The sequence below is a fragment of the Schistocerca gregaria genome, chromosome 1 (genome assembly GCF_023897955.1).
Source record: "Schistocerca gregaria isolate iqSchGreg1 chromosome 1, iqSchGreg1.2, whole genome shotgun sequence".
NCBI classification, from domain to species: Eukaryota; Metazoa; Arthropoda; class Insecta; order Orthoptera; family Acrididae; genus Schistocerca; species Schistocerca gregaria.
Genome location: NC_064920.1, coordinates 785,604,621 through 785,631,251, shown reverse-complemented (window position 1 = coordinate 785,631,251; position 26,631 = coordinate 785,604,621). Strand labels below are relative to the sequence as shown.

Below are 26,631 nucleotides of genomic sequence, written 5' to 3'. Positions count from 1 at the left end.
CTCTGGAACAGGACAAGCAGACATGTCAGGCCAAAGATCAGTATCAGCCTGAGACAGAGCCTGAAACCGGTTCGTCAGACAAACTGGAGAGCCTTTCCGTCCAGCCCTCCGGAATGTCTTTCGCCACCTGCCACACCTAGAGACGACCTCCCACTCTACCGCAGGTGAGGGATCAGCTTCTATGTGGGCAGTATCCCGGGCAGCCACAGTCGTAGTCCGATCGGGGGATGCGTGGGACGATCTGGCCGTCCCCGACAAACTTCCATCCGGACCCCCACAGAGATGCCCATTTGCAACAGCCTCAAGCTGTGTGACCGAAGCCAACATTGCCTAAAGCTGGGAGCGAAGGGATGCCAACTCAGCCTGCATCCGAACACAGCAGTTGCAGTCTCTAGTCATGCTAAAAACTGTTGTGCAAAGAACGCATGAGTTAATCTACAGAGATCACAAACAAATTGACACAAAATTTAAACGGTTATTAAAATACAAGACTGCCTAGTAAATGCAGTAATGCTGCTACTTGCGCACTGCTGACACACTGCTTGGCGGTGGAAGGAGACTACGCGATTTTACACTATTCAGGTACTAAAGCGCAATGCTACAACTCTCAAATACTATAATACGGCCGAAATTTATGAATTAAACAATGCAAGTACCAAAAACACGCAAAGAAATTAAGAATTAAACTATGTAACAAATGAGTGAGCTAGGAGTATACGACTTGCTGCTGCAGCTGCTTATCTAACGGCGGCAGGGAGCACACTGGCCGTTCAAAACAAAAACAGAAGACAGACGACTACGCGAATTTACACTATTCAGGTACTAAAACGCGATGCTACAACTCTCAAATTCTATAATACGCCCGAAATTTATGAACTAAACAATGCAAGTACCAATAACACGCAAAGAAATTAAGAATTAAATATGTAACAAATGAGTGAGCTATGAGTATACGACTTGCTGCTACAGCTGCTTATCCAACGGCGGTAGGGAGCACACTGGCTGTGACCTCTAATTACTGGATATTCTGAACGCCTATTATTAGGCTATTAATATGGAACACATTGCTTCCTGACATGGAGTTTAAATAAGACATACCCATACTGTGTCTAGTATTGGATAGTATTTTAACTTTTGCTTAATGATTTAATGACTCACGGAATCAAAAGCCTTAGTTGTGTCACAAACTATTTCCAGTGCTATTTGATTTATTTGTTGCCATATATCATACGCAAAGACAAACCTGGCCTCTTCGGTTGACAGAGAGGCCTTACATCTACACTATTTGCTACTGATGATGATTTTCTTTGTTAGATGTTTAAAAGTTCCATTGCAAATTAAGTTCTCAAAACATTCTTAAAAGGCTGGTAATACTGCGATTACCTCTTAATTTTTATTATTGTTTACTTTCTTCTTGGGAACAGCGTTCCTAGCTATCTGCGAATACACTACTGCAATCTGGTGCATGTCGTAACTAACCTAATATTTTATATGCGTCAGTCAAGTAAAGTTTGAATATTTTACTACAGAAGTCATAATATGAATCTGAACATTTAGTTTTGAGAGAGCTAATAACACTGAAAACATCTTTCAAAGATGTAAATAAAGTATGCCAAACTTCTTTTAGAACGCTTTTCTTAGAAACCAGAGTCAATTTACTACTGAAATGTTCAGAAAAAGGTATCTGTCATAGAGAGAAAAAAATGTTGTTTGGAGTGTGTTGATTTATCTACAGATGTAGCTAACGTCATGAAATGCTGTTAAATTAGTTTCGCAACCTCTGTTTATCGTAAGTTTGCCCCGAAAATCATCTGAATAGGTTCTTCAATAAATTTTTTACTGTATTAGTATTTTCCCATTTTCTATTTATGAATTTCATTTTTCAGTTTTGTAATTTTTTGTTGTCAGAATCTGTTGAAACTTTAAAGTTTCTTTTATCTTTTTCTTCAAATGTTTCTTGGTTGATTTTGCCATGTAGTCAAAAACTAGACATAAAAGTGATACAATGTAGCTGAACATAGCAACCATTAACAGAATCACATCTACTGAAAGGAACCTTAGAAGACTGTTTTTGAAGTTTTCTTAGCAGCTTTTAGGAAGCTTTTCAGCGTATCTTTTCGAGTTTATGTAATTTAAGATTTTTCTACATTTATGTTACATACTCTTTCCAGTCAAAGAAGGCTATGACCAGTCGCACCGCCCCTCTGTGTATGATCCATGTTCTCAGTTCGACTAGATGTGGGCCTCATACATTCGAACAGTATTCAAATATAGACCTTACACATATTTTGCCTGCAGTCTGTTTTGTTGGGGAACTGCAGTTTCGCTGTATCCTACAAGTGAATCTTAACCGGCCATTTCCTTAACCCACAAGTGAGCCTACCCGGTCATCCCACTTTATATCTATAAGAATTACAGACCGAGGAGGCGCAGCTGCAGAACTCTGGACTAATATTCAGGAGAACGGCGATTCAAATGCCCCTCCGGCCATCCAAATTTAGATTTTCCACTGTTATCCTAAGTCACTTTGTAAGCAGGCTGTTTAGGTTTTTATGTTGGTAACGCCACGTAGCGCTCTGTAGGAAAATCACTCACTGTGCTGTGTGCAGTCCATGGCTGATTTGGATTGTTGGAATATTTGCTATTGTAGTGTTGGGCAGTTGGATGTGAACAGCACGTTGCGTTGCGCAGTTGGAGGTGAGCCGCCAGCAGTAGTAAATGTGGGGAGAAAGAGGGCAGAATTTTGAGAACGGCCGATCTGGACGTGTGTCCATCAGAAAGAGTAAATTTGTAATACTGGAATCATGAACTGATATATGATGACTTTTGAACATTGTTAAGGTAAATACATTGTTTGTTCTCTATCAAAATCTTTCATTTGCTAACTATGCGTATCAGTAGTTAGTGCCTTCAGTAGTTAGAATCTTTTATTTAGTTGGTAGTACTGGCGATCGCTGTATTGCAGAGATTTTTGTGAGGTAAGTGATTCATGGAAGGCATAGGTTATTGTTAGTCAGGGGAACTTTTTTGTAGGGATTATGGAAAGTCAGATTGCGTTGAGCTAAAAATATTGTGTGTCAGTTTAAAGTTGATCAGAATAAGTGAAGAGAGAAATGTCTGAGTAGGTTCAGCTCTGCTCTGCTGTTTGAAAATCAAATAACCTACAGGTTTAACAGCACAGTCATTTAAAATTTTCCAGAGGGGACGTTTCAACTTATAGCCGGTTCTTTGAAAGAGTACAGCCAATTTTCGTGCTCAATCCGAACTCCTCTTCCGCCTTTAAAGACTTCGTAGTTTAATGCACAGTAAGACCTAATCTTGCTTCCTCTTTTCCTTAATACTGTAATGACATCAATTTCCAGGTTTCGCGAAGGACACAGCTTTCCGTCTCAGTATATTAGGCGATAGTTCTAAATATCTGTATGATGCTGATGTTTTATAGATATGTAACTTGATAACACTGCAATTTTTGTCCAACAAAATTTCGTCATCGATAAGTGCATCATCTGCAGAGCCTGAGAAGCAAAAATACCATCTTCTAAGTCATTAATCTATACCGCGCAGCAGTGGCCACCATTACAGTCCCCTGCAGCACACCATATGTACTTGAATGACGACAGTTGTTGCAACTGCATCATCACTGATTACAGTTTCTATGTCAACATCCTCGAAGAGATCACGTCTGTAAATTGCTAACACATACTCACTGGCCAGTCACATTAATGCGACCACCTGTGAAAGAGCTAAATAACCACCTTTTCATCCAGACTTCTGCAAGACGTGTAGGAAGAGAGCCAGTGAGGTTCTGGAAGGTTCCGATAGGGATGTGGTGCCATGCCGACAGCAGTAGCGTGACGGACTGCGCTAGACTTCTCTGCTGAGGATCCATGGTGGGAACAGCCCAATTTAGGTGGTCCTACAGAGTCCGGATTGGGTTTAAATCGGTGAAGTTGGTGGCCAGGTGAGTGCGGTACGCTCATGCTGATGCTGTTCGAACCGCGCACGGACAGTCGGGCGCTGTGGCGGAGGCGCTTCAGTCCGGAGTGGCGCTGCTGCTTCGGTCGCAGGTTCGAATCCAGCCTCGGGCGTTGATGTGTGTGATGTCCTTAGGTTACGTCTACATCTACATTTACACTCCGCAAGCCACCCAACGGTTTTTGGCGGAGAGCACTTTACGTGCGACTGTCATTACCTCCATTTCCTGTTCCAGTTGCGTATGGTTCGCGGGAAGAAGGACTGCCGGAAAGCCTCCGTGCGCGCTCGAATCTCTCTAATTTTACATTCGTGATCTCCTCGGGAGATATAGAATATATTCGATACCTCATCTAGAAACGCACACTCTCTAAACCTGGGCATCAAGCTACACCGCGATGCAGAGCGCCTCTCTTGCAGAGTCTGTCACTTGAGTTTGCCAAACGTCTCCGTAACGCTATCACGCTTACCAAATAGCCCTGTGACGATCTTCTCTATCTCCTCTGTCAACCCGACCTGGTACGGATCCCACACTGGTGAGCAGTATAGTTCGAACGAGTGTTTTGTAAGCCATGTCCTTTATTGATGTCCTACATTTTATAAGGTCTCTTCCTATGAATCTCAACCTGGCACCCGCCTTACCAACAATTATTTTTATATGATCATTCCACTTCTAATCGTTCCGTACACATACTACCAGATCTTTTACAGAAGTAACTGCTACCAGTGTTTGTTCCGCTATTATATAATGATACAATAAATGATCCTTCTTTTTATGTATTAACAGTAGATTACATTTGTCTATGTTAAGTGTCAATTGCGACTCCCTGTGCCAAGTGCCTATCGGCTGCAGATCTTCCTGTATTTAGCTGCAATTTTCTAATGCTGCAACTTCTCTGTATACTACAGCATCATCCGCGAAATGCCACATGGAACTTCCGACACTATCTACAAGGTCATTTATATATATTGTGAAAAGCAATGGTCCCATAACACACCCCTGCGGCTGGCCAGAGGTTATTTTAACGTCTGTAGACGTCTTTCCATTGAGAACATTGAGAGGTTAGTTAGGTTTAAGTAGTTCTAAGTCTAGGGGACTGATGACGTCAGATGTTAAGTCCCATAGTACTTAGAGCAATTTGAACGATTTTGAATGCACGTACACTGCGAGCTGTGTGACACATTGCATGTATTGTCTTGCTGGTAGATGCCATTGGGCCGAGCAGAAAAAAACTGCATGAAGGGATGGACACGGTCCCTCAGGATAGACGCATATTTGAGTCGATTCATTGTTCGTTCTCGGATGACGAGCTCTCACAGGTAACGCCACGAAAATATTTCCTAAACCGTAACTCATGGAGTGTAGATTAGCAACAGCAGAGTACCTACAACAATTACTTGTGGAAGTGACAGATATCACTGGTGTTTTGGTCGATGACTTTCCATCCGTTTCTTTAAGATTCCGTTAGGTACTTTGTAAAAGTCTTTAGCCAGACCTTATCTTTTTTCTATAGCACCGCATTTAAAAAGTTTCTATTCTCTTCCAGTCTGAACTGTTTACCATCCCTGTTTCACTTCTGTACAAGATAAATATCTCCTATTACTTAATTTTAAATTCTGTGTTAATAAATTTGTCAGTGCATACTCCGCTGCAGACTGGTAACTCATTCCCGTTCCTGTTATGACTGCATGTTCATTTACGCATGAGAACGTAGATGCAGTAAGTAGTTAACTTAAAATGTGCTGTTTGTGTGCATAAATGGGCACAAAGATAGCTTTGAACGGGATACTCACCATATTCTGATCATCAAATTTGGTAAGCGTACGGACGAAGAGGTTGACTCTCACTATGGTGGGGTTGGCACCTAGAGACAAACAAAATGGAACGAACATTAGTCGTTACGTTGTTGTTGCGTAATGCAGCATGCTACGACAGCTATAACGTTTACTTAGGTTACGAGATGTTCATGAGTTTGTTTCGGAAATAGTGTGATACTTAAAGACACATTAGTCACGTTATTTGGAAATGCAAGTACACAGCGACACTAGAGAGAATAATTTACGACTTGGATACTAGGAGATAAAGTAAAGGACATGTTAAGAACAGAAATAGTTGGAATTGCACAAAAAATTCATAATCTACAAAATATACAGGAAACTACTATGTAGAAACAGTTGCACTATCGCAGAAGAGGAAGGTTTAAAGTACCAGCAGTTGTTACTGCAATTGAGCCTGTCGCTATAAATGTCAAGTAAAACTGTTTTATTTTCTACAGTAAATAGCCTGTCGTTTGGAGCCAATCTTTTTCCACAAAAATGATTTCTGTGACCTAAAATTAAATTCCTTTATCACACTATATTTTACATTTAGTTTCAATGAATATTCTAATGTACGTAACAATCTTACTTAAGCATTAATTCAGTTAACAACTGCTTGGCAATTGGACTGACACGACAGACTCAATTCGTAAATCCACTCACAGTAATGTTATTTAATCAAATGCACCACTAAGTTTAAACTATGTCCAATAACTATAAATTACAAGTATACTTCATGAGGTATCTAACAGTCTATCACTGTGATTCAAACACGAAAACCAACGATATATATTCTTTCATATCAATGCTAATAAAAAGGAGCAACAAATTACCTCCCTACAACTCCGCTCATTGAAATTTTGGACAAGATGAAATTGCAAGACATACACTTTCACGATAACAAGAACGGTTCAGTATATTCGTTTCGTTATTTAATCATCTTTGCTAATGATACGTTGTGCAGCAAATGAAATATGGTAAGCACTCACTATTTTCGTGCAAGCCAGACGATGTTGCGCTATGTAATCTATTTCTTAATCCAACAAAGAATGTAAGAAACTGGAAACTTAACAACCAAGCGGTCAAAAAAGTGATAAGTCTTTAATACTAAAGCCAATGGTTCATGTTACACATTCAGTATTAACTTAATTATACCAGCCACACGTGAGCTGCTTATGTAACTAGAAGAATGATCAGGCAAGACACATTTATGGTTTCTCTAGCTCTGTTATTTTGAATCTCGAATTACTTGAGTGAGTGATAATAATTCGCGATTTCATTGGGCGGCTAAAACGCAGCGATTTCGTCTTGTGTTGCTGTTGTTTTGGATGCCATTGTTACGCAAACAAAATTCTCATGGTCTTTATAATAGATTTCATTCTCCATATGGGATTAGGATTCTATTTCTACTGAGGGTTTTGTACCCTCGCATACGTTTTTCGGCGATAATCACTATCTTTACCTTAAAGGATATTGTATAATCAAAAAACTATATAGCAACTTCGTTTCAGAACCTATTAATGTATTTGACAATTGTTTATCTGTCCACGTTATGTAATAGTTACTACGAAATTTTACTGTGATCTGTTATTATCTAATATGAGCTGTACATTTTCGTATACATGTGGCTTTAGTCTTGTGTCTAATAAGGTCCTGACTGCATGATATGTTCCTAATAAAATAAAATACTGCGCAGAATCATTTTGGAGAGTTATGAAACTTCCTGAGAGGTGCAATTTGACTTCACCTCCTTCTTCTAGCTTTACATGGCTTCAAAAATCTACAACAATTGGTCTAGCTAAGATTTACCGTTCTTGTTACACATTATCTGTCCTGTCCCTCGTCCTGTCCCGAAAGAAGATTGTCAGTGAGTTGTTTCGAAATCAGGGGGAAAAATATTCTTCAGTAATGCACAACTGGTGTTTGCCAAGATAAAATTCCCAAATTATTATGTAGAAATTTGTATCAAGTTCTCTTAAAATAATATTCACAGTCAGTATCACAATCAGCATTAATGCATATACAAACATTTAATACTGTGTCCTGGGATGGTATTATCATTTGTCATAAGTTTCAAAGTACTTGCGTAATTTCACTTAAATCATACATAATCAAAAACTAATTTATATTGACAATATAAAAATTAAGTTTCAGAGGTTACCACAGCAAATGTGGTATAACGTGTTCGTAATGGAATAGTTTTGTTGATGGCGTAATACAAATATCACAGAAAATATGACTTAGGAGTCTGCAGCTTAAAAATCTGCAGATTAAATGTTGAAAACGTAAATGTTATTTTATCTGCAAATAAATTGTTGGTTGATATAAAGACTACTTCGGTGAACAACATTTTGTTGGGCATGTCAATCTTAACTCAGTTTTCGTTTACATAATGTATTAAATCGCAAACGATCGATTCTTCAGTTTCATAATAGTAGTCTTATCAGAAATATTTTACCCGTTTTTATTTGGCTTTGCTAGTTTCTACTAACTTTAAATTTACTATATTGCTCACAAAATTTTCAACTTTATCGCATTTAACTCTGAGCATTATAATCGTGACTCGTAGGACGTTAGCGTCATTAAATCTATTGGATTACTTGTGAAATAATTATTTTGAGCTTCTACTAGTGGACAAGTTTTCCTGTAAAGGTTCTCCTTGTTTGTACGGAAAATGTAATCATGTGATTAAGAAGGTATTATTAAAAGAAATATTTGTTTTCATTGCGATATTTGTTTTTGTATTTGCTGTCCAATTTCTTACTGGGTGTTGTAGATATGAAGACAATAGAGCTTGCATTTGAGGTAGGAATAACGTATTTCCTTGCAAAAAAATCGCTCATCTCACACTAACGAATGACAGTGAACGTTTGTGACGATATGATTCAATACGGCCGCAGACGGCTTCCTTCCACTCTGAGACCAAACCACGTTTAAATTGCTACACGTCTTTCATCCAGGCCAAACTTGACACTGATTGATACACAACATGCATTATTGCGCACGTAATTTAAGACTCGTTATTTCATTTTCACCTGTGCTGAAAGAACTGCATCATTTTAGGGCCTATGTGCTAAACACTGTAATTAAACTTCCTGGCTATTTGTGTCGACGCAAATTATATGACAATAACTACGCTCAAGGAGTATGAGGCCGCAATAGCGCAGAAACGTTTTAAAATTTGTCATAGTGAATTACTAACTGTAGTTTCAAAGAGCTCTCACATAATATCAGGTAATTATGACAGGGTTAATTTCATTTCACATTACTTACTTTCAAAATTAAAAAAAAAATATTTCGTCTGAAGATCCTAAAAAGACGATCGAACATACAGACAAAAGTTTCGAAATTCGTGTCACTCGAACAGGAAAACGTTTACCGCTGTATCTGGACGTACCGCCGAATTGCTCAACACGTGGGGCGTGAGGTCTCCACAGTACATCGATGTTGTCGCCAGTGGTCGGCGGAAGATGCACGTGCCCGTCGACCTGGGACTGGACTGCAGCGACGCACGGATGCACGCCAAGACCATAGGATCCTACGCAGTGCCGTAGGGGACCGCACCGCCACTTCCCAGCAAATTAGGGACACTGTTGCTCCTGGGGTATCGGCGAGAACCATTCGCAACCGTCTCCATGAAGCTGGGCTACGGTCCCGCACACCGTTAGGCCGTCTTCCGCTCACGCCCCAACATCGTGCAGCCCGCCTTCAGTGGTGTCGCGACAGGCGTGAATGGAGGGACGAATGGAGACGTGTCGTCTTCAGCGATGAGAGTCGCTTCTGCCTTGGTGCCAATGATGGTCGTATGCGTGTTTGGCGCCGTGCAGGTGAGCGCCACAATCAGGACTGCATACGACCGAGGCACACAGGGCCAACACCCGGCATCATGGTGTGGGGAGCGATCTCCTACACTGGCCGTACACCTCTGGTGATCGTCGAGGGGACACTGAATAGTGCACGGTACATCCAAATCGTCATCGAACCCATCGTTCTACCATTCCTAGACCGGCAAGGGAACTTGCTGTTCCAACAGGACAATGCACGTCCGCATGTATCCTGTGCCACCCAACATGCTCTAGAAGGTGTACGTCAACTACCCTGACCAGCAAGATCTCCGGATCTGTCCCCCATTGAGCATGTTTGGGACTGGATGAAGCGTCGTCTCACGTGGTCTGCACGTCCAGCACGAACGCTGGTCCAACTGAGGCGCCAGGTGGAAATGGCATGGCAAGCCGTTGCACAGGACTACATCCAGCATCTCTACGATCGTCTCCATGGGAGAATAGCAGCCTGCATTGCTGCGAAAGGTTGGATATACACTGTACTAGTGCCGACATTGTGCATGCTCTGTTGCGTGTGTCCATGTGCCTGTGGTTCTGTCAGTGTGATCATGTGATGTATCTGACCCCAGGAATGTGTTGTAAGTTGGATTTTTAGTTTTTTTGTTGGTAACGCCAACGCCACGTAGCGCTCTGTATGAAAATCACTGGCTGTGCCGTGTGCAGTCTGTGGCTGGTTTGCATTGTTGTCTGCCATTGTAGTGTTGGGCAGCGGCACCTGGATGCTAACAGCGCGTAGCGTTTCCTCAGGGGGGTACACGTTTACTTTGTGTACCATATGTTTGGCAAGCACAAGGAGCCGTAGGTAATATGGTATTTGCTTATACAACTTTACACATTGGTACCATATTTCTCTAACACATAATTACACAGCTATCTGATCATTTAACTGAGAGACAAACATTTTTTTTTTACTACGTCAGGGACACATGTTTACGCAATTACACAGTTGGATAATTTCACACTTATTAAATTGTATTTTGTCTGTACTGTGTGAACTGTTCAAATTTTTTTGGAACCATTGTGATATCATGAGAGCTTTGAATGATGTATGTGGTATGGGATCATGATTTTTAAAGTACGTTTGAGGTAGATGTCACTATTGAAATGAGCAGAGAATTTTTTTTAGGGTTTGAAATTATTGGAGGAAGCTACGACGATTTTGAGAGTTGACTGAGGTGTTATGATATTATTACGATGACTATGTGTATTATGCTGTTGTGGTATGTTTATGGTCAATAAGCTGATGCTATATGAGTTATTTGATTATGCTATGTATCTGTTATGATGAAATATTGAAGAAGTGTCGACGAATATGTATATGAGTAATAAGGTAAGAATAATGAGTAGTGGTTAGGGACTCTGGTTCGTGAAAAAGGTTGTTGAAAACTAAGAATAGTACATTAAGAGTTATGAAATGCCTGCAAAAGCGTGAATGTATTACAATGCTGAAGAAAACTTTTTTGGACACTGTTATATTTATAGGATTTATTTTCTACACATTTGTAACGCACATTCTCAACCTGTGAAAATATTTTTATATGGGACTGTCACTGTAGCGGGAACTGCTGTCGTAAATTTTTCAGTAACAAAGGTAAGTGACCATCTGCACGTAATGCGTCGTGGGCACCCAGCTGCGCGACAGGCGCCTGGAGAAAAGCATTAGTGTGTGCTTTCAGAGGCACAGGTGGAGAAAAAAAAGAGACCATTAACCTCGCTATTAACATTCCATTGTAGAAAGCATCGCAAATACGACACGCTCATTACTTGGAAACATATCGTACTTTGTACTACTTATTGAAATAGTTATGAATTGATGGGAAATAGTTTTACATCTGCAAACCAGATTATGACAAGTGTCTTTCTACGAGAGTTGAGAGCTACTGACTTATGAAATGCCACATAGCTATTGAATGATGTTTTTATGCTTTGGTTTGCGTAATTGCTTATTTCATTTTATATCTGTTTTCAGTTGTGTTGCATCATTGCTTTTATAAAATAAAACTAAGTGTATTTTCTAATGTGAAAACTTTCTGTCAACAGATCTGTTAAATAATAATTTTATGATCCACATTCTTCAAAAAAAAAAAGGAGCACTTGGAAAGGAAAGAACAATAAGAAGGGACTAGTAACAGGAACTGCATACATAATTTTCTTTTCAAGTACTTGGTAATTTATTTCATAGAATAAGTTGTGGTCCACCACTTTAATTACATAGACATTAAGATGTTAATAGACATTGTCCTTATCTGCATTGTTGTCTTTAGTGTAACATTTTTTCTGCTTGAGCTTTGTCATGTTTAGGTATAAGTTATAGCATTTGCTGCTGCTGTTTGCCATGCATAGTGCTACTGAATGTCACTTTGTATTACGAGGTTAAGAGAATTTTATAAATGATTTATTTTTCTTGTTTGCTGCGCATTGCCTTATATTAGTTGTAATATTGCTGCCTTTTTTGCCAATTTCCATTTTTTTATCATTGCTGTTTGTGTTAATTGTTTTGTGCTGCTGCATTGCCTCGTCCCTTAGTTTAGCATCTGAGCTCAGTAGATTTAAGTTAGCTTAAGAGGGAGTCGCCTATATAAAAGAATGAGTTGTGATGAATTGGAAGAAATGCACTGAGAGGTTATGCGAAAAATGTACAGAAAGCAGGTATAGGTAGGATTCTCTTGGAAATAAATGATGAGGTAAGATACTGGAAAATAAATGATGAGATAAGAAATATGTAAACATATAAATACAGAAAGCATGCTTTGATAGGATTTTTTTGGTGGAAACAAATGTTGAGATATGACGAAAGATTTACAGAATGAAGTTTTGGGTTGGACTGCAGTACCAAATTTTACACTGAAAACAAACCCTGTCCTTTCCTTGTGTTATCCCACTATGTGTTTGTGTATTTATGTTCTTCCTGTCTTTATATGTTTATCTGATAAGACTTATGTTGCAGAATTTTTCTAATACTAAGCTACATTCACTATGATGAGGAATACTGTTATCCTCAAATACAATTTGCATTAATAACATGTCATTTACTTTGTAAAGATGTTTACACATTATTTATTCTGTTTTGTTCTAATGCTCATGTGTGAAGTTGATGTTTCAAAAGTTATTCTGATCTTTTATGTATGTACTTATGTCGTAATTTTTGTAACACTGATGTATTTGCTATTTCGATTCTTTTGTAAAGCCTGTACTACTGCAAATGTTATCTGTATTGTTATGTTCTTTAAAGATGTATTTTGTACCTTTGTTATTGTATTCTTATGTTATAAAATTGTAATTGACACCAGTTCATCAAATTAAGTAACTTGTCAATTACATTTCACTGCACACATTTCTGTTGGTCATAGTATATGGACAATGTGTGAGAAGTAGGGACTGATAGTGTTTGCACGTGTGTTAATAATTCAGTAAGGGACTGGATAACAGCATTGCTCGTTCTAAGGACATTTCAAAAACAATTTTTGTGAGTGCACAAGTGGTGGTTATGGACTTGCTATATTATCCGCAAGACTCTTCAATGGTGATTGTGCGCCTGCACAGTCAAACAGATGGCTGCTGGCCATCTCTACAAGGACTACAGTGGGTCTGCTCTGTGATGACCTACCTACCGATAGTCTTCAACATCGACTGACTCTGCTGTGGCCCATTACCTGTCTGCATGTCAAGAGTCAGCACTGTCTTTCGTTGGAAGGACAACACTACTTCTTCAAGACTGCTTAGAAATCCACTACTTCCAAATGCAATTTCTTTTATTGCTCAGACTGTGAAAAAAACACTGCAATTTTACTATGATGAACGATCAGGACTGTCTTTATGGACTGTGAGAGAATTTTAGCTTCTGACCAACATTGTATCAATAAGTGTGTGCATTTGATATCTTTGTTATAGTAATTATGAAAAATTTTATCAAATCATTATTGGCCACTGCCCAAAACAATTTGTAAAATTTTTTGTGGGGTGCATGGGGGCTATGTAATTAGGATGTTTAGTTCTTTTATTGGTAACGCCAACGCCACGTAGCGCTCTGTATGAAAATCACTGGCTGTGCCGTGTGCAGTCTGTGGCTGGTTTGCATTGTTGTCTGCCATTGTAGTGTTGGGCAGCGGCAGCTGGATGCTAACAGCGCGTAGCGTTGCGCAGTTGGAGGTGAGCCGCCAGCAGTGGTGGACGTGGGGAGAGAGATGGCGGAGTTTTGAAATTTGTAAGAATTGGTGTCATGAACTGATATATATTCTGACTATTAAGGTAAATACATTGTTTGTACTCTATTAAAATCTTTCATTCGCTAACTATGCCTATCAGTAGTTAGTGCCTTCAGTAGTTTGAATCTTTTATTTAGCTGGCAGTAGTGGTGCTCGCTGTATTGCAGTAGTTCGAGTAACAAAGATTTTTTGTGAGGTAAGTGATCTGTGAAAGGTATAGGTGAATGTTAGTCAGGGCCATTTTTTTTTGTAGGGATTTTTGAAAGTCAGATTGCGTTGCGCTAAAAATATTGTGTGTCAGTTTAAGCACAGTCTTGTACAATTTTTCTAAGGGGACGTTTCAGTGTCAATAAAGTTTCCCCTTCCTGGGACAATGAATTCACGGTGTTATTATTTCAATTTCCAGGAGTGTATTATATTACTCAGGAGGCGAAGTAAAAGGAATTAATGTAGTAGGAATGATTATGAGAGGAATTGGCTAAATGTGTGGAATATGTAGACTATGCAAATGATCGGGTTATTGGTGTAAGGCTGAAAGGAGCAATAAAAAGATTTACTGATTGTCCAGGTGTATATACCAACTCCAGAACATGATGACGAAATTGTAGAGGAAACGTACAATGTAATTGAGAGAATAATGGACGTAAAATAAAAAATGCTGCCTAATAGTAATGGGTGACTGGAACGCCATTGTGGGAGAAGGGAAAGAGGGAAGCATAGTAGGCAGTCATGGTCTTGGAAAGAGAAGTGACCGAGGTGAATGGTTAATTGGCTTCTGCAGGGAAAGGCAGCTGATAGCGGCAAACACATTGTTCAAGAACCACATGAGGAGGCTCTACACTTGGAAATCACCAGGGGATAAATACAAAAGCCAAATCGATTTTATACTGGTAGAAGAAAGATACAGGAATGGAATCAAGAAGATGCACACATTACCAGGTGCGGATATTAATAGTGACCAACACTTACTTATGACAGAATTAGAAATAAGAATGATAAAACTGAAGAAGGCGACCATGGTGAAGAAGTGGGATTTAGAGAAGATAAGATAAGATCTAACAAAGAACAAATTACAGAAATGCAGTCTCGGGAGCTTCTAAACGCATTATGAGACAAAGAAGCAGCTGATAGGGCCAACGGGTACTGGAATATGCTGAAAGAAGGAATCATTAAAGCAGGACAGCAAAATATAGGATATGTAAAAGGGAAAAGGTCAAAAAAACCGTGGGTCACTCAAGAAATGATTTCCAAGATGGAAGAGACAAGAAAATTGAAAAACAAGAACACTGAAGATGCAAGAAAGATATATCGAAGGAAAATAATTAACTGCGAAGGGAAATAGAGCAGTCTAGGAAAAAATGGCTAAAAGAGGAATGTGATGAAACTGAAGAAATGGGCAGGAAGGGAAGATACGACTTACTATACAACAGAGTAAAGACTATGATATGAGAACAAAACAGAGCAGGAAGTGCTACTATGGAAATTTTGAGTAAAGACGAAGAGATAGTGTACAAAGATCATGACGATGTCCTCCAAAGATGGGAAGAATATATAAAAGAGCTATATGACACAAATAGCTAACCAGAAACTCTGGAACTTGAATCACAGGCAACAGTGTAAGTGATGACGAGAAAGGACCAACCATCATAATGGAAGAAGTAAAGTCTGCCATAGCTGCAATGAAAAATAGCAACGCGGTAGCTACTGATACAATACCGGGAGAAATACTAAAATGCTTGAACACAAATGAATAAGAGAAATATTGAGGTTATGTAATAAAATATATGACAGTGGTGAATGGCCTGAGAACTTTCTGACAACAGTAATGATTCCATTACCGAAAAAAACAAGGAACCAAGAAATGCAACGAGCACAGGACAATCAGCCTCATTTCAAATGCAGCCAAAGTGATGTTAAGAATAATTAATAAAAGACTTGAAAAAAATGGAGGAGAATCTTGGCGAGGAGCAGTTTGGCTTTAGACGGAATACGGGCATCAGAGATGCAATAGGGCTTCTACGAATCTTGGGAGAAAGGTTTATTGAAAAAAGAAGAGACCTATATATGTGCTTCATCGATCTAGAAAAGTCATTTGACAATGTGGTTTGGGACAAGCTGGCGACTGTAATGAGGGAAAAGAGAGTGGTCTGGAAAACCAGAAGACTTATTAACTCATTATATCTTAATCAAAAAGTTTCAGTTAAAGTGAGAGGAGAAAGTACAAACTGGATCAGACTAGGAAAAGGAGTAAGACAAGGATGCTGTTTATCACCTACTCTTTTCAACCTCTACTTGGAAAATGTGATTGACCAATGCTCATGAGATGCCAAAGGAGTAGAAATTGGAGGAAGAAGAGTAGGGTGTTTGAGATTTGCTGATGACATGGTCCTTCTAGCCACAGGGGAAAAAGAATTACAGGATTTGGTGGACACCATTGCAACTAATGGAAAAAAATATGGAATGAAAATTAACACAAATAAAACAAAAGTATTGGCACTAGGAGGAAATAAGGAAATAAAAATTATGCTGAATGGAGAAATAGTAGAACGGGTGCAAAATTTTAAGTATCTTGGAAGCAGAATAGACACCGACTGAAAGTGCATCACAGAAATTAAAACAAGGATAGCAATGGCAAAAGAGCATTTTATAAGAACAGGAGAATTTTCTGAAGCGGTCTGGACAGAGAACTCAGGAAGAGACTCATAAAATGTCTTGTATGGAGTGTTCTTCTATATGGTGCTGAAATATGGACTATGAGGAAGAAAGACAGAGAAAGGCTGGAGGCTTTTGAGGTCTGGACATGGCGGAAGATGGAAAGAATAAGTTGGATGGACAGAGTAAAAAATGAAGAGGTACTGAGAAGAGTGGGAGAGAAAAGACAGTTACTAGATGTAATAAAGAGAAGAAAAAGAAATTGGATTGGGCGTATATTAAGAAAGAATGACGGCCTGATAAAAACAGTTTTAGAAGATTATGTAGAAGGGAAAAGGAAGCGAGGTAGGAAGAGATTCCAGATACTGGATGACATGATGGATGGTACAACATACAGCAGCCTTAAGAAGGAAGCAATGGATCGCAGAGAATGGAGAGGCAAAGGACCTGCTAATATAGCAGATAACTGATGATGATGACTATAGACACTTGTCTTGTTGTACAACAAACACCACAGGTTATTGAGAGCGTGTGGCAAAACATTTGGCCAATGTTTTTCGTCGGTGCTAACGGTCGCCATTTCGATGTATCACTTTGAGCTGTACATTGTGGCTACGCAGATACAATTTTTATGTAAACAAAAAAAAGTCACTGTAGGTCATTGCTTCTTCACTTCTTTCGGGACCTTCTACTAAAAGCGTAGTTTTGACTCTAAAGGTTTGAGGGATTCCTTCTGAAGCTAAGGCAATAATTTTATTCCGCAATCGAAATAGAAACATTCTCGGAATGCGTGTCGGGAATCTCGTTTGTAAAATGAAAGGGAGCTGTTTGCTGGCGCAGCGCGCCTGCTGCTATGCAACCCAGAGCTACACAGGCGACGCACCTGTGATGCCGGGCGGGCGCACCTGTGGATCGTAGCGGTCCGGCCGCAGCAACAACTCCAGCGTCTGCATCTCTTGCTGCAGACTCCTGTTCACCCACACGCAACTGCAACAACAAAAATATCCAGATAGATATCCCTATGATCAAGGATAAGAAAATATAGTTTCTCAAAATTTCTTGAAGCATAAACTAAGCACAAATCATTCTTATTTTTCACTGTCTGTATCTCTGTTATGATTAAGTTTCAGTATTAGATCATTTGAAGCATTTTTCACGTTTAAGTAAGACATTAAAATTTTTTGTAAGCTTTGAGTCGATGACGAGATGTAAGAATGTCAATTAATCAATTCCGTGAAGGTCGATGTATCGTGAAAAGTAGATTTCATGAAATATCTGTATCTGTGAACACTGCCGTAAACACTATAAACTCCAGCATTCTCAGAAGTCAAGCGGTACCTCTCCGCGGATGCACTGCTAACACAACACTTAAACACTGATCAGCACATTTGTTTGACAAAACTCCTCATACACTATCACTGTGACAAAGTTTTGTCGCAATGTAATGTGACTGAATAAATCACTGGTCACTATAATATGGTGAGATTTTTTCAAACTATGTCATCTCGTTATTACATCAGCCAGTTCCCATACAAAAACAATTATTCTCAAATATTCCTTCTTAGCTTTGAAGTCCAGTTCTGTCCTACGAAAATTGTGAAGTTTTGATGGTGGTGGTAGTAGGTTCGTATGGGACCAATCTGCTGAGGCCATCAGTCCTTAGGCTTACACAATACTTAGTCTAGTTTAAGGTAACCTCTGCTAAGGACAACACACACACACCATTCCCGAGATAGGACTCGAACTTCCGACGGCGGGAGCCGCGCAAGCCATAGCAAGGTGCCTCAGAACGCGCGACTACCCCGAGCGGTCTGTGTAGTTATCGCGAAGTTGGTATTTCTTAGTATTGTACATAATATTGCAAAGATTGCTGGCTAATAAAACATGTATAGATATTTTCAATGCCGTATTTACTATATGAGATTCACTTAATGGTAGATATTTGAATTCCACTTCTTCAGCATCTTGTAATTTGTATACCATCGATTTACCCCACATAAACTTTTTGCTTGTATGTTCCGTCAACTTTTCCTTTGGTGCAGTCACTCCTTTCTCATTCTTGTCGTCATCAAATTTGATGACCTCAAGGACTCATGAGAATATTCATGGGCACATATAAGCTAAAACAACTTTTACTGTTATGAAAGGTAATTGAACCACGTCTTACCCCTGTTGTCATTATGTTATTGGTTATAATGTGGATGTGCCTCCCAATTTTTTGTGTAATAATTTGATCAGGACATTCCTGGACACTTTTAGAATACATACTATCACGTTAGGAACATTTTCTCAAAGGATATTTAGCTTATATGTTTCAAAATGTGGTCGGTTGTTCTTAGTAAATAGATGAACAAAACTGTGTACCAGTTGGCTAATAGCACCTTGGAACTCACGCAACAATTTTTTAAGAATTCATACAAATAATAAATAGAAATTTTTCCCACAAAATGTAAATAAATTTGGCAGTAATGCGTTTTGAAAAATTTTGCATCACAGGAAGATGTGTAATAGTATAAACAAAGTATGTAACAAATTTCACCATTTTATCTGCAATGGTTCAGCAGAAAATGTTCCTTATACACTGAAAAATGAAAATTGTGGGCAATACAGGAAAAAGATTTTATTAGAATTTATCTCAGAAACGAGTATCTTAATGCCATACATTTAGTCTTTTTAGTTTTAACGTAGCTCTTATCTTCCAGTTAATCCTTCTGGCGTGCACTGTTGGCAATATGTTTCATTGACGTTGCAGAACTAGCAATAAGCACATGATCAATCTTCTCTGAAAGGCTTTCACTGAAGCAACGTGCATCAAATCCTAGTCTTATAAGGTTCCTAATTCTTCCATGTTACCATCGTTGAACACCAGACAAGCGTCATATGAGAAAAATGGAAAAAAACAATCTGTGAGAAAAATGTTTTCTTTGGATGTCACTTCTAATATGAAATCGTATGTTTTTGGGGGTGACGAATCACGGAACAAAATGGGTGATTCGATGGTAGGGTGTTTGTATGGCGAATGCCCGGTGAACGTCATATGCAATTCGGGGATGGCGGTTGCATCTTTTAACACGATTGAGCACCAGTTCACAATGCACGTCCTGTGGCGTAGTGGCTACATGACAATAATATCCTCGTAATGGACTGTCCTGCCAGAGTTCTGACCTGAATCCTACAGAACACCTTTGGGATGTTTTGGAGCGCCGACTTCGTGCCAGGCTTCACCGACCGACATCGAGACCTCCCCTCAGAGCAGCACTCCGTGGAGAATGGGCTACCATTCCCCATGAAACCATGCAGCACCTGGTTGAACGTATGCCTGCGAGAGTGGAAGCTGTCATCAAGGCTAAGGGTGGGCCAACACCATATTAAATTTCAGCATTGCCGATGGAGGGCGCCACGAACTTGTAAGTCGTTTTCAGCCAGGTGTCCGGATACTTTCGATCACGTAGTGTATATAAACAACATGTATATTACAATATCAGCACATTACATTCACAGCCAGATTTCACTGCTACATTAATAACTTTTATATCGCCTCCTGCTGCACACAAACAGCTGATGACTAAACATATCTTCCTGAAAATGACTGCACGCTATATTGCTCAGTTTATAGCTGAGTATGAAGCATTTATCTGGTTTTTCTGGAAACTGTATGTAATATGGATCGATTAAAATGCTGAACAGTCGATTTATCAACATAGTTAATACATATTGTGAATAATCATCAGTACTTAAATGCTTAGCTGATGAGCATTTCACACCTTTCGCTCTAAGCATTACACTCTGTGTTTCATTTTCAAGAGTGTATGAATTCTGTAATAATGTCCTCATATAACTCGATTTTCATTAAATGAACTTTCTTTTTAATGATGAACACAATGTTATAAATGTTATTATAGTTTTAATTACAAGTTTCAACGCTCTTATCCATGTATCTTTTAATAACGTCAGAAATATTTGAGACAGAGGCATGATATATTAAACTATGTGTCTCTGTGTGATTCATTTCACCATTTTTCGCCTGAAAATTCTTCATTCATATACCTATAATGGAAGAAGTGTCCTAAAGTAGCCATTCGCACAGCTATGACTTTGTCAAAAACAGTGTCTACTGAATTAAAAAGTAAATTAACTTTACTTAATACGACACTGCACTCGAAATGCGGTATTGTAATCAGATCAGTTGTGTTATATCTACCTCCCCAACGCGTTACTAGCTTGAAATCATTCATTTTTTGCACATTCTGCATAGTTTTGCCAAAAACATATTCATTCATTTGAATTTTTACGTTCATAGGTTTCCGAGCACTAATAGTGATATATGGTCTCGTAAATGGAATATCATGGAATGTTTTGAATTTCTATAGTGGATCGCGGAATTTTGCTATCATAAAATATTGAAAATCTCATAGAATATTTGTAACTCTTGGCTTGTTTATGCTTCGTAGCGGCATCATTTCTTCAGGCCTTAGTAGATCAGTGTGAAATGTATAGATATTCCGGATACTCAATGTCTACTTCTAAACTGTAACCTCTGTCTCCATCAGCTGGATTGCTCACTACATCAAAACTATTCACAGACAGTCACAAAAAATCACAGGGTGGTAGGTATTGTGTCATTTCCGCGCTCTAGAGACAACCAACATCTGGATTCAAAATAGAAAATTCGTCGTTATTTTTATTGTAATTATCGAACAGCTTGCCTATGGAAACAGTGAACAGTACCACTTCTGACGCCATACTCAACAAATTGTACTTGTACCTGGTCTGTAACAAGTTATAATTTTGCATTTTTTAAATTTTCAACGAAGTATTCCACACGAAAGCAGATAAATTGCATAACATACCATATCCAGTTTGCATGTCGTGAGACAAAGTGCTCATCAGCGAATAGCAAGACATAAGTTTACTAATATAATTCGGAGATATCTCATAATGTGTTCGAATCAAATCAACACCAGTATTTGCACGAACTTTAACACATTCTTTCATAGTTATTTCATCAGTTAGCAGGCTTTTAAACACTTCAATTGAAAGACCCTCTTCGGCCAACAGAATGCATTTGTCACTTACATACATCGAAACACGCCGAAATTTTATGTCGCAACGATATTTCATTGCGATAGTTCTAGTAAATGTCTGAAACTTTGACTTAGATTCATTTTCACCATTAATTTTTTTGCACTTGTTCCTATTAATTTCTAATTGCGAAATGAGGATGAAAATACTTCTTATCGTGAAACACTATTGGCACTGTAAAATTTGCTCTGTAATACGAATTACAGATATTATGTGAAGCTCTTGAAAATCTGTCAGTAATATGACAATGATCCCTGTGTTTCGAATCAGTTACCTGAGCCGTTATTTGTAGATGGGGCAAATTTCTGATTATCGAAGCACTTTGTCCCTATTGAGGCTAATAATGATTTGCTTGTTCTGCATGAAGTAATTTTCAATGCGCTCAGAAATCAAATACTGCTGTTTACTGAATCATTCCATACGGTCAGTACCTTGGTATATCTCAGACTCCGAACAGCTCTCTCTGTGTCTACGGTGATTTGTTGTTGTTGTGGTCTTCAGTTCTGAGACTAGTTTGATGCAGATCTCCATGCTACTCTATCCTGTGCAAGCTTCTTCATCTCCCAGTACCTACTGCAACCTACATCCTTCTGAATCTGTTTAGTGTATTCATCTCTTGGTCTCCCTCTACGATTTTTACCCTCCACGCTGCTCTCCAGTACTAAATTGGTTATCCCTTGATGCCTCAGAACATTTCCTACCAACCGATCCCTTCTTCTTGTCAAGATGCGCCACAAAATTCTCTTCTCCCCAATTCTATTCAAAGCTCCTCATTAGTTATATGATCTACCCATCTAATCATCAGCATTCTTCTGTAGCACCACATTTCGAAAGATTCTATTCGCTTCTTGTCCAAACTAGTTATCGTCCATGTTTCACTTCCATACATGGCTACGCTCCATACACATACTTTCAGAAACGACTTCCTCACACTTAAATCTATACTCGATGTTAACAAATTTCTCTTCTTCAGAAACGCTTTCCTTGCCGTTGCCACTCTACATTTTATATCCTCTCTACTTCGACCATCATCAATTATTTTGCTCCACAAATAGTAAAACTCCTTTACTACTTTAAGTTTCTCATTTCCTAGTCTAATTCCCTTAGCATCATTCGACTTAATTCGACTACATTCCATTATCCTCGTTTTGCTCTGTTGATGTTCATCTTATATTCTCCTTTCATGATACTATCCATTCCGTTCAACTGCTCTTTTAAGTCCTTTGCTGTCTCTGACAGAATTACAATGTCATCGGCGAAACTCAAAGGTTTTATTTCTTCTCCATGGATTTTAATACCTACTCCGAATTTTTCTTTTGTTTCCTTAAACCTGTATTTGCCTGACCAAAAGTCTTGTTCCTCCTGCCAGCGAACTTCACTAATTCCTACTATATATAAGTTTAACTTATCCATTTCCCTTTTTAAATTTTCTAACCTACCTACTCGATTAAGGGATCTGACATTCCACGCTCCGATCCGTAGAACGCCAGTTTTCTTTCTACTGATAACGTCCTCGTGATTTATGTACACGAATTACGTCAGTGACGAGGTAACGAGCACCCAGAATGGGAAAAGTAAACAAAATGAAACATCACCGACTCAAGGTATGTGACGCCTTATCGGTGCTTACGAAATCGAGTCAATTTGGGGGGTATGAGTGCACTTCTCAATATGATGTTTCACCATCTGTGGTCTGGATACATGCCATGATTTGGTTTGGAACGGTGTCATGACGCTGTTATACACTCCTGGAAATAGAAAAAAGAACACATTGACACCGGTGTGTCAGACCCACCATACTTGCTCCGGACACTGCGAGAGGGCTGTACAAGCAATGATCACACGCACGGCACAGCGGACGCATCAGGAACCGCGGTGTTGGCCGTCGAATAGCGCTAGCTGCGCAGCAGTCAGTGTCAGCCAGTTTGCCGTGGCATACGGAGCTCCATCGCAGTCTTTAACACTGGTAGCATGCCGCGACAGCGTGGACGTGAACCGTATGTGCAGTTGACGCACTTTGAGCGAGGGCGTATAGTGGGCATCCGGGAGGCCGGGTGGAGGTACCGCCTAATTGCTCCACACGTGGGGCGTGAGGTCTCCATAGTACATCGATGTTGTCGCCAGTGGTCGGCGGAAGGTGCACGTGCCCGTCGACCTGGGACCGGACCGCAGCGACGCACGGATGCACGCCAAGACCGTAGGATCCTACGCAGTGCCGTAGGGGACCGCACCGCCACTTCCCAGCAAATTAGGGACACTGTTGCTCCTGGGGTATCGGCGAGGACCATTCGCAACCGTCTCCATGAAGCTGGGCTATGGTCCCGCACACCGTTAGGCCGTCTTCCGCTCACGCCCCAACATCGTGCAGCCCGCCTCCAGTGGTGTCGCGACAGGCGTGAATGGAGGGACGAATGGAGACGTGTCGTCTTCAGTGATGAGAGTCGCTTCTGCCTTGGTGCCAATGATGGTCGTATGCGTGTTTGGCGCCGTGCAGGTGAGCGACACAATCAGGACTGCATACGACCGAGTCACACAGGGCCAACACCCGGCATCATGGTGTGGAGAGCGATCTCCTACACTGGCCGTACACCTCTGGTGATCGTCGAGGGGACACTGAATAGTGCACGGTACATCCAAACCGTCATCGAACCCATCGTTCTACCATTCGTAGACCGGCAAGGGAACTTGCTGTTCCAACAGGACAATGCACGTCCGCATGTATCCTGTGCCACCCAACGTGCTCTAGAAGGTGTAAGTCAACTACCCTGGCCAGCAAGATCTCCGGATCTGTCCCCCATTGAGCATGTTTGGGACTGGATGAAGCGTCATCTCACGCGGTCTTCACGTCCAGCACGAACGCTGGTCCAACTGAGGCGCCAGGTGGAAATGGCATGGCAAGCCGTTGCACAGGACTACATCCAGCATCTCTCCGATCGTCTCCATGGGAGAATAGCAGCCTGCATTGCAGAAAAAGGTGGATATACACTGTACTAATGCCGACATTGTGCATGCTCTGTTGCCTGTGTCTATGTGCCTGTGGTTCTGTCAGTGTGATCATGTGATGTATCCGACCCCAGGAATGTGTCAATAAAGTTTCCCCTTCCTGGGACAATGAATTCACGGTGTTCTTATTTCAATTTCCAGGAGTGTATTTTCTCCTATTGGAAGCTGGCCCATAGCTGTTATAATTTATGCTTGCTATCGTGGATACTTGCACTGGTATGGAGTTGACGTCCAAGCTTGTGCAAATTGTCGTCTTGAAAAGTGTCACCATGATACTGCCACATGAAAGGCTAACACATTGCGATGTAGGATGTCCGTGACATATCATTGCGCCACCAGGTTTCCCTCAGTCACTTCAATGTGTCACCTGAAGTCAAAGCCAATCGCTGTCTGCATGATGCTGAGGACCCCAGATAATACCAGGCGTAACACTGCTGTGCCTCTTCAAAAATTGGAAGAATGCGTTTCCTAGGTCGTCGCCACACTGGCCGATGACGATCACCAATGTTGTGAGGAGTCGTTGACCATGACTTCAGGTCACTGCTGGTAATGACTGAGGAAACTCTGGCTATACGACTATACGTCGTGGACATCCTGCTTCCCTACCTGTTACGTCTGATAGGTCAATATTATAGTTTCCCTTTTCTGGAGGATTTTGCTCATATGTACATGGAACGTGCCTCTATGAGCTATTTGTGTGACGTTGAGGTACTTTAGTGGCTAAGAAGAACTGCAGGTATGCTCTCAACAGAGTACATGTGGCGCCAGCTCCGACGTCGACACCTTCCCAGGGCCAATATCTCGGATACCAGTTGCAACAGTTGAGGGTCAGCTTGAATTAGAACAAGATGAATGGCTTTGTGATACAATTTCTAACCGCTTTAGTGCATACATCCGGGCCAGCCTCGTGCTTCTAAGTGGGCTCATACTGCCAAATTCCTTGTAAATTTGCTTCGATATTGTAGTCACTGAAGTAATATATCTTCTCAATCCGTGAAGTTTAATTTCGTTTCGTCTTACCCTCCTGGGTGCTTGAATTGTTTCTCAGCCAGTGTATCCGGTGTTTTGACGAGGCTTGAAAGCAAGCCACGTCAGTAACAGGAACTATTTTCGTTGTTAAGGTGTCCTCTTCCTGCCACATTTGTGTTTGACGACAAAGAGTAACGGATTAATACAACATTTGGTCCAGATTCGCTGTTGCCTTCGTCCCATTATATAGAATTGCTGTTGCTCTTCTACATATACTTAGTCATAGACAATTAGTATTGATCAAGCGACTATCTTAAGATAACAGGTGAACATTATTTTAGGTTCCATGAGGGGATACGTGTACAGTTCCAGACAACACGCAGCTTTCAGTGGTAAACGTTCTGTTACTGGTAATATTAGGCTTAGTGGCAGCTTTATTTATGTGATGAATGTGTTTCAGTTGTAGCAATTGATTATAGTATTATATAAGTTGGCATCTTAACTTAAACACGTGGGCTGTCAGACACCTATTCATTTCTGAGGTCTTAGGTGCGAACGTCCTCCGTCCTACCACCCGCCCACACCTTCTTCCCTTTGTAGCGGTAGCTTGCCTGTAACCACGTGCTGCTCTTTAGAGACATCCTACCCTCGCTCCCCGTTGGGCCACACTGCCATCTAAACCGGAACGGGAGGCGGCGTTACTCTTACACGTTAACACTCATGGCGCGCAGTACCCTCGCAATGCCATATGCTAATGAGATGTGTCACGATATTTTAAACTTACTAACTGCAAATTGATCATTCATCCACAAAAAGTAAGAAGAGTGGAAATGCTGATAAAGTGAAAAGGAGGTAGGTTACACATATCTCATAAACAGAGTCATTCAGCTACGCCGCTCGTCTCAAATACTTCCGCAACCGTTTACGATATCGTAGTTCTGTTTTCATCCAGACGAAGTGTGAAAAAGTTCCTTCTAAGCGACGTATAGTCTCTTTATCTCGTAGCCGTATCAATTACAGAGATATCCTTATCAGCTTCAAATGGAACTATAGTAATTTTTTGCTGGTAGTATCGCAGTTCTGGCTCA

At 40.2% G+C, this 26,631-nt stretch overlaps 1 protein-coding gene across 1 annotated transcript in view; it reads right to left on the bottom strand.

Moving 5' to 3' along the window:
- LOC126305296 (glutamate-gated chloride channel-like) overlaps positions 1-26,631 on the bottom strand; it is a 199,383-nt gene that overhangs the window by 127,123 nt on the left and 45,629 nt on the right. Inside the window, exons 3-4 of the mRNA XM_049992039.1 lie at positions 17,373-17,476; positions 5,767-5,837 (exon numbers count right to left, since the gene is read on the bottom strand). Coding sequence (XP_049847996.1) covers positions 5,767-5,837; positions 17,373-17,476 — 175 coding nt within the window. The remainder of the gene's footprint in view (positions 1-5,766; positions 5,838-17,372; positions 17,477-26,631) is intronic.